This window comes from Physeter macrocephalus, chromosome 10 (assembly GCF_002837175.3).
Source record: "Physeter macrocephalus isolate SW-GA chromosome 10, ASM283717v5, whole genome shotgun sequence".
NCBI classification, from domain to species: Eukaryota; Metazoa; Chordata; class Mammalia; order Artiodactyla; family Physeteridae; genus Physeter; species Physeter macrocephalus.
The window spans coordinates 71,378,361-71,392,453 of NC_041223.1; the positions used below are offsets into that span (position 1 = coordinate 71,378,361).

Below are 14,093 nucleotides of genomic sequence, written 5' to 3' on the forward strand. Positions count from 1 at the left end.
GTTAACATCTTTTCTGCACAGCAGAACCTCTCCGTCTTCAGTATGCTGATGTGCACTGGATTCTTTAAGGGGAGCTACAGCATGCAGTTTAGAAAACGTCTTTCATCACTGCCATCACCTTCGCACCCACTGATATCACACTACACTAAACATTTTGAAAAAGGCTGCCTTACTGCTCCACTTAACACCTCTCACATTCACTAGTCTCTTTCTCAACTCCAGTAACATTCTTTCTTCTGGCGCGGCGCATCAGTTTTTGCACGGACTATTTCAAGTCTCCCTGCTCTTAACCTCCAACTTATCCAACCTCTCTACAGTGCCAATTATCTTTCTAAAATCGGTACCTGATCAAACGGTTCAACTGAAATGCATTCAGTAACCACCTGAAAAACAAAACATGATAAGGACTAAATGTGGCAAACAAGAACCTTCACCACCTGGCCCATCAGCCTCCTCAGCTTCAGCCTCTCCAACTCCCTATCTTTCCACACAGACCACCTGCGATACTGCAAACGCACTATGCCGCTTCCCACCTCCTGCCTAGAATTCCCCTTTCCCCTCTGAGCAGCTGCCGACCATCACTGATCTTTCAAGACCCATCTTTCTAGAAACACGCATAACCACTTACCTCTTTTTCCCTGAAATACAGAGCATTCTCTCCTTGATGTCTCTAGCTTTCATGTACTTTTATCTTAATAACTATAGCCAACTGTCTGCTTACCTGATGATCAAAATTTGCCTTTGTAAAACTCTGTCCAGCCATTTAAAATAATTATTTAATTACGCTGAATTTAACATTGCAGAAAATTTCTCAAACTGTTACATTTCACTTAATGATGTATTCTGAATAACATGTTCTGATCTGTAAGATTCAAATTCTCCGCGTTTAAGAAGAGGGAAAAAAAATCCATTTTTCAAATGATGAAAACTTAGGCAAATTTACACTGTAGGAAGAAAATATCTCAAAGACAAGAGATTGAGGAAAATTATACCATGAAAAATACATACTTTTTGATACTTTTTTAATACTTAGGCATTACATTCTGTATCAAATTTTACCAACATGCTGTTGTTCTATAAATTCATTATTTATTTTATACCATAATTTGATTTTTCTGTTCCATGCTAAAAAGCCCACTATTCCATAATTACTTTTAGCATACAGTACCTGGAATATAAAAAAATTAACTCAATGTTGGCAAACTGCCCGCCCCCCCACCCCCAACATGTAGGAAAACAATTACAGAAGTTCTAGTGGTTAATTTTCTTAAGCTAATGAGCAAAAGAAAAGCCCCAGTACACTGGCATTTTCCCTTAACAGGCTCATCACTACATTCATCAGAAATAAACCTACTTACTGCTGCACTATACAGGGCAGTTTGCCAAATGCCTACCTTTAATATCTAGGTCAACTTCTAAGAAAACTGTACGGAAACATTCAGTTGTTAACAAAAATTTAATATTAAAATGACTCAAAGTTAAGTTATTATTAATTTAGAAAAAACATGTATTAATCACCCATAAGAACAACTTTTATTTTAATAAATAACAGTGGGCTTACCAAAGGATAGGGATTGTAATGTGTCAAGTTTTATGCATATTGGTAATAAACCTTAAGGAGGTGAAACCAACTATTCAATATAACCCATTCGGCCCTAAAAATAAAACTATAATATTTTAATAATAAAACTTAAAAAAATATTTTCCAAAAGAAAATAATTCACTCCTTGACCATGCTTATTTATTCAGAGTACCAGCAATTTCAGTTAATGTTAAGTGCTTCATTTTTCCTGCAAGTCTGATGTTGCACAGGGAATATACACATTTTCATATCACAATATCATCAATATCTCAGGCTAATAATATTGTGAATGCAACTGGTTTATAACAAAGTCAAAAATCAATGCTACTATTTATGGCAAACAGAAACAAAAGTAAATTTGAAAGGATGTTTTCTTTTGTTTCCAGTACTGATTTTAATTGGAATTCAAAGGAAGGTCATAAACTCTCCTGAAATAACCTCTTCTCTGGCCGTAAATCCACAGTATAAATATGGTGAATAAAGCTAATCTATAAGAGCTAACTATATACTGAATAACCAAAATAATCAATTGTAACAACTAATACTGCTCTGGAAGACCAATCTAATGAAAAAAGTATCATTAGATATGGTGGGAAAATACAGACAAATCTGTACAATCTAACATCTATAAACAGTAAAATCAAAACATCCAACTTCCTTATAGAAAGTGTTTCATCTATGTAATTATAAATGTTTAAGGACTCTTGCATTTTATAAACACAAGATGGGCTCACTTTGATGATACCAATTTTAAGATTTATAAAAATGTTTAAAAAAATCTTTCCACAAAAGTTTATACAGTTTAAAGCTATACACCAATCTATAAATCTCAGAAAATGGGGGAAAAAAAACAAAACCCAAAAACCTTTATAAGATCACATGTATAAAACAAGAAATGAAATGTGATTTTATTTAAGGCAATACTGGGCTACTTCACAAATCACCACCTCATATATTTACACTGCTCCACACTACTAGTTTCTATCACATTCACAAAGGATTTTTTTTAATACCAAATGTTTAAAATCTTTGATGTAGTAAATTCTTTATTCACATTTCCATTATATTTCATGGAATCATAGTAACTACATCCAATTAGAAGCACTGAAAAGAAAACTGCAGCTATAGGAAATTGCTAAAGAATCTGCTTTAATTTCACATGAGTACCACCCAAAAAATCCTGGAGGGTAAATTTACAAAGCAGAGCAAGGTGTTGATATAATGTGCCTACTTTGTGAAAAGTAATTTTTTGAGATAGTCTTGTAAATAAATGTTTTATGTAAAAATCAATGAACTATGGCAGAGTTTCTAGTTTTAGTTTAAAAAATTCTTAATTTAAAACAATAAAAGAACAGTTTTAAAAACTTGATCACTTAGTTAAAAATTAAAATTCCAAATATAAATGTGTCATTTAATAGTTTAGACTTACACACTGCTGGTGGCAGCAAATGATTTACAATAATAAATATATACAAAAAAGGTATCTACAAAGTACTGTTACACATGAGCAGTGACCCGGTGAAACATATCAGTCACACAGATAATTCAGTTTAGTTCATGGAAAGGGCAACTGGCTGATAGAAATTTGAGGTTTAGCTCAGCTATTTACAGTAACTGAAATATTGATTCTGTTCCTCAAGTCCCATAGGGATAAAAAAAAGTTTTACATGACAAATGTCATGTTGATTTTTTTTTTCCTTTTCTTTTTTTCTTTTTTTGGCCAGGTTAATTCATGTCAGCAACAACAAAAGAAAAAAAAAGTTACACACTTCTAGCATGCTTGATGGCTTCCTATTTAAAATAAAACTGTAAATAATGTATTGATAGCACATGAGTTATCAGTTCTGCCCTCTCCCCGTGGCTTTGCCCATACTGATTTCTTTCATAACAGACACATCTGGATCATTTGAATGCACTTCAAGTTTTTTCAGACTGACGGTAGGTTTCATTTCCTGAAGTTGCTTTAAGACAAGCTCAGTGCAATTTTTAAGAGTCTTGTCTAAAACAATTTTTACATTATCACTGCACTGAAGCTGTGATGGATTGGCAAACTGTACAAAGGTTTCACTTTCTTTACAAGGACATATATGATTTCCACTAGTCACAGCAGTCTTGTCAACATTTCTTCTTGCATTTGAATGGGACCCTTTTTTATTCCCACTATATGGATGGTCTTTGTCAGTATTTTTCTTCTGCTTCACTGCAGACTCCTCAAGGAACTTCAGAAATGATACTTCGAATCCCATTGGTTTAAATGAGCTCCAGTCAAAAGATGCAGGATGCTCCTCAGTGGTTTGTATTCCAACAGCGGTTTCCTCTTCCTTGTGCATACTACTTAACTCAACTGCCACTGCTGATTCGGCTTTTTCAACTTTCCTCTTTTTATTTTGGGAGACATTTTTTTCTTTATTAACTCTCTTCAAATTACTTGCTTTCTGTTTTTCTGACTGGCAGGGGTTGTCTTCCTGAAAATCTTTACTAACATTTGAAGAGGTCTGAGCTTGGGTCTCCACACTTGTGTTGTCTTCATTTATCAATTTGGTAATAAATAATTCTGTTAGCTCATCCACTTCATCTTTTTCATTTTTTTCAACTTCCTTCTGTGGAACTACACTTGTTCTTGAGTTATCATTGCTCTCTGATATACCTGTGTCAGAATCTTTCACATCACTCTTTTCAACTTCTTGCTCAGAAGTTTCCTTTAATTGTGAGCTGCAACACCGTTTGAAGACAATGAGAAGATTGCGGTGTTGTGATGTAAATGCCTTAGATAATTTATGGCATTTATAATGTCTAATTATATTGCTTTCGCTTGTAACGACTGATGTACACCCCTTTATCATACATGGATACTGGGTGACAAATCTGCTCGTACACTCAGATAAGGCATCATTTCTAGCCTTTATAGAATACACATGCTTTCCACGTTTCAGAGAATAAGGCTTATTTTCTTCAATCTGCACAATCTTTGCAGTCTTGTTTTCCAAATTATTTTTCTTCTTTCGTTTGGTTTTGGGCATTTTGGTTCCTTCCCTTCCAGATCTGTATTTTGTCCCCCGATGTTTTGACTTTGTCTTTTCTTGGTTTGCCTTGCTTGATATATTTTCCTGACCAGGTGTTAATCTTCTTGGCCGAATCAGATGAGCTTTATGTTTGTCATTATGCTTATTAAAAATGTGTCGGAGGAGATTAGACCGGGTCGCGTATATTCGGTCACAGCCTTCACAGTCACACTTGTATATGCCATCTTCTTCAGTTTTACTTCCCCTTGCCCCAATTCCATGATCTGCCTCAAGATGAACAACATAGTTCAAATATGTGGTAAATGAAGATTTACACTCTGACTGATCACATGGAAATTTCCCAACATCCACCGAAGCAGTCATACTTTCAATTTCCTCAGGAGACATCTCGTGAAGTTTCATGTAGTGTTGTATTAGGCCAGTAATTGCTTGGAAAATTCGAGAGCAGTCACTCACTTGACATCGAAATTCTTTCACAGTTTGCTTCGTTTCAATTTCTTCACTGTCTTTACCAGCTTCGCTCTCCTCTTCAACCTCTGCAGAAAATGCAGGTAGATCTGATTTGTGTACAGCCTGGTAATGCAGAATTAAGTTTTGCTGTATTGTAAAGGCAGCAAAGCAACCCTGATGAACACATCGATAAGGTCTGTAGGGACTGTATCTTGTGGGAAACTCAAGAGATTGAGAAACTGGCTTCTTGCGTTTTCTCTCCTCCTTTTCTTTTTTATGTCTCCTAACTTTCCGTCCTTTGGTTTGTACATTTGTGAGAGAATTTGTATTACATTGTTCTAAAGTAACTGTAATCACCTGTGAAGAACTTTCTGTCTTTTCAGGACTTTTTTTTTCTAGAAGTTGTTTTTCTGGGATCACTGCTATATTACTGAGGGTATTTTCTTTCATTGCTCCCAATTCTAAAGCAGGCTGGAATTCCCTTTTATTTTCCTCTGTCATAGCTAGCTGTCTTTTTACTTGTGTAATTCGTGGGGCTGACGAATTTTCACTCTGAGATTTTCTTCCATAAGGCCTTTTTATTTTTAACTTTACCATTTCTTCTGTTGTAAAATGATGCACCAATTGACAGTGTGCCCGGAGATTCGAATTTCTTGTAAATGTCTTTGTACATGTAGGTACTACACATTTAAATGGAGCAAATTTTAACTGATTCTTCTTAATTTCAAGAATCATCTCTGGAGTGTACTGATGAATTTTACCGTAGTGCTTAAACAGTGCATCTTTTGTCATAGCACTATAATTACAGCCTTGGTTTTGACACACAAAGGGTTTATTAACTCTGTCATTAAACTGAATGTTGCTTATCATTTCAGAAACCGGCTGAACAAGTGTGACATTTGGAATTGATTTAACAGGAGTGGGAGTCAGTGTCACTGATGTATTTATCAGTACACACTGGGGTGCTGGAGAGGACAGGTCGTTTTCTAATTTTAATTTCTGTAAGCCTTCTAAAATCTCCTGTACTTGATCCTCCTTATGTAATATTTCAGACTGAGGAATGTTACTTTTTGTTGGCAAGACACCTATGAAGGAAGAAAACTGAGAAGAATCGGATAATTTGTTATTTTGTACAGTGTTTACCGAAGGAAGCTGAATGTTATAATTTATTTGAGCATTCTGTGATGTTTCACCAATACCCTGAGATCCACTTTTTACCTCAAGTATTTGAGAATTCATAGCACTTTTAATAATTTCAAGAGTCTTTTCAAAGTTTTGTATAACATTGTCTTCAGAAATCTGCAAATCGGAATTTATTGAAGGTGTGCATGAATTCAAAGCCATCATTTGGGAATCACCATTTTCAGTTTTTAATGTTAAGGGAGCTAACACTGTATGGGACTCAAGACTGGTTTTAAAGTTTTCTTTCACATCAGTTATAAACAACTGATTGTCAACATTATTTAACTTCTGTGTTAGATTTTCCACCAAACCCTGAGGTTCACAATTGGGAATTACAGTTGAATGAAGATTAGTAGTTGGTATCTCAATCCTTTTTGCTATAAGTCCCATTGCCGTTAAGTCACTTGTTACCAAGTTTTGGGGAGCATTAGGGGCAATTAGTGGAGGAGCAACTTTCTTTCTTCTCTTAGAAGCACTGTTTCCCTTTTTATTTAAATGACTAGACCTTGTGTTCTGAGGACCACTTATAACAGAAACTCGTGAACTGTTACTGATAAAATTTTGTGATGGCCCACTAGAATTAGGGAACGAACTAGAGCACAGACCATTTTCAACAGTCTTCAGTAGTAAGTCATTTGCTGGAAAAACAGGCAAACTGTTGCATTCCTCAATGGAGGAAGTTTTGGAGTTTGGTGTCCTATTCTGGTCTGTCAGCAGGGGGGTTGCGTGGCATACAGTCTGCAGCAGGGGTGGCACAGGTGGATTTGGCATCACTGTTGCATTTACTGGTGCTGGGTCTGAGACACAACCTGGGGGGACATGAGACAGCACATCGGCACCCTCAAATGTACTGGGAATGCCGGCAGTTTCCAAAGCCTGTTTAATAATTTCGCTTCCCTCTTGACTAACACTTGTATTAAAGTTAGTCACACCACTCCGAGGAAATGTATTTGGTAAAAATGCTGAGGAGCGATTTTCAGCAGCAAGAAGTTGCAGGAATGATGGATCTTTAAAACATGCTCCTGGACTGAAGGCAGACTGCTGCGGCTGCTGCGAGTTTACTGCATTTGTGGAGAGAATCATGCTGGCAAGAAGAGAAGGCTGCCCGTTACTCTGCAGAAGTTCTTGAGCAATTTCTGCCCCATCCAGTGGTTTACAGTAAGATCGCTTAGACAAGTGTCCTCCCAGAGATCTGGGGTTAGTGAAGGCCCTGTAACACCTGCTGCAGATAAATTTCCCGTCTCTGATAATTGCCGGCCACTTAGCCCTTTTGTTGTGCTTGGGTTTTCTTTCCTTCCCATTTGGGCCCTGCCCACGGTCTCTTTTCACTTTTTCCAGTGCAGACTGTTGGGCACCGGTGCCACCGAAGTCATTTGCAACATTGACTTGTGAAGGAAACACTTCATTCTCACTGTTACCTCCCTTTAGAAAAGAGGAATTAGTGTTCCCTTCGATCTGTGAGGAAAAATGATTTGTATTATTTTCCAGCTGGGAAAAAACAGAATTAGTCCCACTATCTGCTGGTGAAGGGAAGAGAGACATTGAACTACTTTCTGCAGGTAACGGAAGGAAAGGATCTGAGCCGCTGTCGATATTCAAAGGCAAAACTGTTTTGGTTAGATCTTCCATTTGTGCTGGCAAGGTAGTACTAGATAAATTTTCCATTTGGGAACATAACATACTACCACCTTGTTCATTTTTATCCTGAGAAGGTATATTTGGATTTATTACACTTTCCACTGAGGGCAACAGTGGAGCTGACACATTTGCTAAATGAGCTGGGAAAATGGAAGAAGGTGAGACGTGCTGCAACTGATTAGAACAAGTAGGATTCCCATTGGCTTTGGTCTGTGGTGTAAAAAATGCATTATTAGAGCTGCTCACCTGTGATGGCAAAAAATAAACAAACTTTCCATTATTTGGTGTATTCAAGTTGTTAGCTTTCTGACCCCTTTTGCTTTTGCGTTGCATTTTGAATGCTGCATACTGGTCGGGATGTGCTGTCTTCATGTGTTTCCCAATACTCTGTGAAGAGTTATAGGTTCGAGTACATCCCTCAACCTGGCAACTGAATTTCTGAACTGGTGCTTTTGGAGGCACTGATGGAGTTCCTAAAGAATTACTGAGGTTGGGCTGTGGTGGAACAAATGTGATACTTTCTAATGTCTTCAAAGGTAAATTATAAAGATTGGACGATGTTTTAACATTACCTCCACATTCAAACTTGGCAGTTGGTAAACTGTTTTGAAATCCTGCCTGATTTTGCACAGCAAAGGTCATCAAGTTGTTCACTTGTCTTTCTAAGTTTTGTGGAGTAAGGTCATCTATTTTGAGGGCTTCCGAATCTACTAAAGAATTCTGAGTAATCTGGGCTTCATTAAAACAATCCTGTTCTTTTCTCTCTTGGAAACCTGTATGACACAAATCATTACAAGGATCTTCAACTGGTGTGTGTAAGTCTGTGACCAGTGATTCACCACTGCCTTGCACAGCTGAGTTTTCTTGCTTTCCAAAGTTAGCCTCGATCCCCTGATTGAGGGACACCTTAATGGACACAGCTGCCTCACTGGCCTGAAGCAGAGGGGCAGGAGCAGGGTTTCCCAAACCATCTGGCAGTGGTCCATCAGCCTGCCTGAGCTCTGAAGCAGAAATCTCATCTTGTTTGGTCACAGGTGATTCTGCCTTGCTTTTATCCCAAGCATCACTTCTGTCTGCTGGGAAGGTGTTTTCAATGTTATTTTCTGAAGGAAGCACAGATCCTTCTTTCTCAGTGTTCCCTTCTGCGTTCTGATTCACTCTGGAAGGCTGGACAGAATCTCCAGCTGGATTAAGTTGGTCTTCAGGAGGCAGCACTTTTTCAAGAGTACTGTGATCATCCAGATGCTTTTCCAGTTCACTCTGAGAACGATAAACTTTACCACAACCTGTGAACTTACAAGTATAGGTATTATAATGTTGTGCTTCATGATCATATAGTAAATAAGCTTCTGAAAAAATTCTGCCACATTTAGGAAACATGCACTTTGCTCTAAAGACTTGATGTTCCTTTCGGTGGGTTAAGAGCTCTGCGTAACTATTAAAACCGGCCTTACATTTCATTTGTATACAGATATATGGTTTACTGCCACAGTGCATTTGTAAGTGATCATTGAGATGAGTAACACTTACAAAATGCCGTCTACAGTACTGGCAAATAACTTTTTTGCTTTGCATTTCAAGAAAGCGCTTGGCATCTTCATTATCCTTATGTCCCTTTACATGAGCAATTAAATTTTTAAAGTACTTAAAGCCCTTTTTACAAAAAGTTACAGGGCAATTGAATTCATTAACAGGTACTGGTTTCTGGACTGGGATCACCTCTGGCTCATAAGATTTGTCTTTGTCATCAGTTTCATCATCTGAACCATCATTATCATTAAACACTATGAAGTCTGTTGAATAGAGACTATTCTTCTTGATAGGCCGCTGTTCCTGCTTGGCCACAGCATTAGTCTTCTGATTCTCGTTGGTAGTTGTGATCTTAGGAGGCCTTCCCAACCTCCTTAATGGTTTCATAGCTGCTAGTCTCTCTTTACTAGATTGTTTAACATGCAATGTGACATGAGGGACAAAAGTTTCTTTAGAATTAAAGTTCTTTGCACATATGGGGCAACTGTAAATCCCATCTTTGTAATGTTTTTGAGCATGTCGTACTATTCGATGACCAAGGAATTCTTTGTCACACAGCACACAATACTGCATGTAGGCTTGCCAGTTCCTGAACCTAGCAGATATAAATCCCCTCTCTCTTAATTGTTTTATCTCTCTCTTTTTCTGCTTTTCATCACAAATGTCTCTAAGAAGGCCAGAATTAGCACCAATTCCACCATTCATGGAAGTTTCTTTACTCTCTTCCTGATAGTCTGCTACTTTCTCATAAACCTCACTGTCATTTAGTTCATCTATTGAAGACACAATGGATGCTTCTTCTCCCATTAATGCAAGACATTGTCGTTTTAAGGTTTTCCAATCCCAGAATTCTGGATCAAAGGGCCACTGAGTTTTCAATACAAGTAAGAGCTCACAGCGTAGAGAATTTGGTATTGGAAGATTCTCTTCATCATATTTCTGGTCTGGTTGGTTATACAACATTTCCACAGCATAATACGCATCTACTGTAGGCTCAATGAGAAATTCACTCAGTTGACAAGCACGTTTAACTTCCAGATCATCAGGCAACAAGCACGAAATGGTCTTGCAAATAGATATTTTCACTTCAGTATTTTCTGTAGATTCCAGGCGAAGAGCTTTTACACACAGTTCTATACAAGTGGCAAGTCCAGCCCCTTCAGTCTGTGAAAAAGCAAGTAAGAAATGTTACCTTAATTTACACTCATCAACACAGATGCATGAATTTAGTAATTTTAAAACTGAGGTTTGCTTTTCTCAAATTTTGCAATAGCCAATATATGCAGATACCCCTTCCAAGGCATTGTAGCTTTGTGTGTATGTGTGTGTGTCTGTGTGTGTAATGAACTGTAGAGAATAGCAGAAAAAGCATAAACGTTGGGAGCTAAGACATGAGTGTAAAATCATCTAACGGCTAGGCAAACTTGGACATTATTTAACTTCTCTGACCTTTCATATCACAATATAAAATAGAGATGAAAACAACACAAACTTCATGAAACTGCTGTGAGCATTAATAGATATTGTCTATCTAAAGTAGTTGGTATAGTTTAGTATCATGTCTGGCACACAGTAAGTGATCAATAAATGTCATTAACTTTATCACAAATTTCATTTCCTAAGTTTATATTTACAATCCTTCTGAAACAAACCCTTAGCCCAATTACAAAACTGAGAATGTCCCCATAATTCCTAACTCATTAGTAATGAAAGGAGATTTTCACATTTAAGAGAATAAAGTTATTTGTTCCTTAATATTGGGAATTCTAGTTCTATCATAAATTTGAATGCCAAATCACCTACCTCATGGCTGGACCATCTTTTTTTTTTTTTTTTTTTTTAATATTTTTTTTTTTGATGTGGACCATTTTTAAAGTCTTTATTGGATTTGTTACAATATTTCTTCTGCTTTGTGTTTTGGTTTTTTTGGCTGTGAGGCATGTGGGATCTTAGCTCCCTGACCAGGGATCGAACCCACACCCCCTGCACTGGAAGGCGAAGTCTTAACCACTGGACCACCAGGGAAGTCCCTGGACCATCTTAAGAATTAGGAGTAGCAGGAGACACAATAAACTTTTTTCCTTTTGAATTAGCATCTTGAACTATTATTATAATATAGCAGTAATAAAGGTAAGATTTGAAAGATACATGTAGAGATAAAAATGGGTTTTACAAGGCTAAAAGAGAACAAATATATGAAAAATAAGCCAGTCACAAGATGTGGCCATATTCATGGGAATGAAATATGTGTGACATAAGATCAAAGGGCAAGAAAGTAAAAAACAGTCCAAAAAAGCTGAGAGGATCTGTATTTTTACAGGTTAAGAAGGAAATAAAATATTTTACTAAAACAGAAGCTTAGATATGTGGGCCAAAAGGAAAGTGAGTGAAAGAGGCTGAGAGGCTAACTGGCCATCTTAATGAAACCTTAAGAAATAAGGCTAACAAAACAAACTATGTCAAAATTTTTATTCTTCTGAGTTTTCATCTTTGTGTGTGTGTGATTGAAAATTAAGTTTATAGGTAATATTCAGATCATAAACTGGTTATGTAACAAATGTTTTTAAGAGTTGAGTTTGAATTCACAATTTCCCATAAGTACAACGTGATTAAACAAGTAATTAGCCCATAAAAATCTACTTAATAATATCAGTTAATAAAAGTACTGATAGCACCAGCTTGAATTTATGAGTCACAGGAGCAGAAACCTCAGTGAGATCCATTCAGAGAAGGAACAGAGACTCATCCCCCTCTCTAGCACTGGCACAGCAGCAGGCAATCTTCTGAAAAATGCAAGGTTTTATCTCTGGTATCCCCCTTTTCTATTCCTTTACTCTGGCTGCCTAATATCCTTGACCCAAAGCTACCCAAGGCTTACATGCTGATATTCCTTCCCCATTACATCCCAGTCAGCCCTTCCCTATCCACCCATAGAATCATGGCTTAACTTACCCTGCTTTAAAATTCTTAAATGTTATTACCTGTGTCTTTCAGAATTAAATATAAACTTCTTAGCATGGAATGAATACAAAAGGGCCCTCACAATCTGATCTATGCCTCATCTGGTCTAGCCTCATCTTTTATCTTTTCCCTACCCAAACAGCCTACACTCCAGGCAATGTGAACTGTAGTTCCCCAACTACGCCATTCTCTCACGTCTTGATACAACTTGTGATATTGTAATATACTCCTAAGAAATATATATTTTGGTCTTCCCCCCCAGTTCCCACATAGCTCCTAAAACCTTTGTAATTTCCTAAGTAATAATAGCTATAGGGTCATCTTTTGTTCCCAGCTTTTGAAATAGGTGAAATGAGTGTTTTTTGGTTATTCATAATAAGGCCCTTTCGATCACACTGGAGTTTATTAATGAGATGATTTCTGAAAGCCCCTAGATAACCACAGGCTGGGAGCTGGCTGTCAGGGGAACCAACCTGTGATCAGAGGGTTGAAACTTTCAGTCCCCCTCCCCTCCCCCCCTCCCCTCCCTCCAAGGAGGAGAGAGAGGATGGAGGCTGAATCTATGACCAATGGCCAAAGAAGCCTCCATAAAAACCCATAAAGAACTCGGTTCAGGGAGCTTCTGGGTTTGTGAACAAGCAGAGGTGGGGGAGAGTAGCTCACTCTCTCCCCCATACCTGGCCCTGTGCATCTCTACCATCTGGCTTTTCCTGAGTTGAATCCTTTTAAAATAAACCAGTAATCTAGCTGGTAAACTGTCTTCCTGAGTTCTGTGAGCCACTCTAGTAAATTAATCAAATCTGACCAGAAAGTTGTGGAAACCTCTGATTTATAGCCAGTTGGTCAGAAGCACAGGTGACACCCTGGACTCAAGACTGGTAGCTGACGCTGGGGGAGGAGGGCAGTCTTGTAAGACTGAGCCCTTAACCTATGGATTCTATGCTATCTCTAGGTGAACAATCTCAGAATTGAGTTAAATTGTAGGACACCCAGCTGAGGTCCAGAGAATCAGAGGATTGCCTGGTGTGGAAAAAATCTCCACACACTTGGTGATCAGGAAGTATTCAGTTGAGTAGTGAATAGAGGAGAAAACAGTTTTTTCTTTACACTACCTTTCATTGTTTTTCTGTTACTAGGAACACTCTTCCCTCTCCAGCTTTGTTTGGCCATCACTATTTGACAGTCTAAACAGACCAGTGGGTTAGAGGGCCCTCTTCTTTTATTCAATAAGCACCTACTTTATACCAGGCACTATGCTCAGCAATGTGCTCTCCCTCTCAGGAGTCTTGATATTCCACTGTATTTGAAAGACCCATATTACATTGCAACTGTTAGTGTGTCTCCATCAATAGATATGAGATCCTTAAGGGCAGGGCTATATTTTTCAACTCTGACTTCAGGGGTCTAGGAAAAGGCATAAATAAAATGATGAACCAAGCTATTTGCTCCATTTCCTTTGCAGATCTCAGATAGAGTTTAAGAAGGAAACAATTACTTTAAGTAATATTTGAGTAGCTGGGCAATAATTTTCAACAACTCCTGGAGTTTTGGGGAGAAAAATGGGGGTGCACCAGTTAACCCAAACCATCAACCTTGAGGCTAGATTTCATCATATAAAAAAATGAGGAGTTACACTAGAACGCAGTCACTACAACATAACTTTTAAGGTCTCTTTCACAGTCCTAAAACAATACTCATCTATGATTCTACTTTTAAGATAAAACCTC

The 14,093-nt window shown here is 37.7% G+C and overlaps 1 protein-coding gene across 4 annotated transcripts in view; it reads right to left on the reverse strand.

The window, feature by feature from the left end:
* Positions 1-1,106: 1,106 nt before the first annotated feature.
* The window catches only part of ZNF292 (zinc finger protein 292), a 102,477-nt gene continuing 89,490 nt past the window's right edge, over positions 1,107-14,093 (reverse strand). For 2 of the 4 annotated variants that reach the window (XM_055087630.1, XM_028494670.2), the window contains exon 8: positions 1,107-10,569. In XM_055087630.1, the coding sequence (XP_054943605.1) occupies positions 3,421-10,569 (7,149 nt within the window). In that variant the 3' untranslated portion in view covers positions 1,107-3,420. The remainder of the gene's footprint in view (positions 10,570-14,093) is intronic. The other 2 variants (XM_055087631.1, XM_055087632.1) reach the window with 1 other exon arrangement.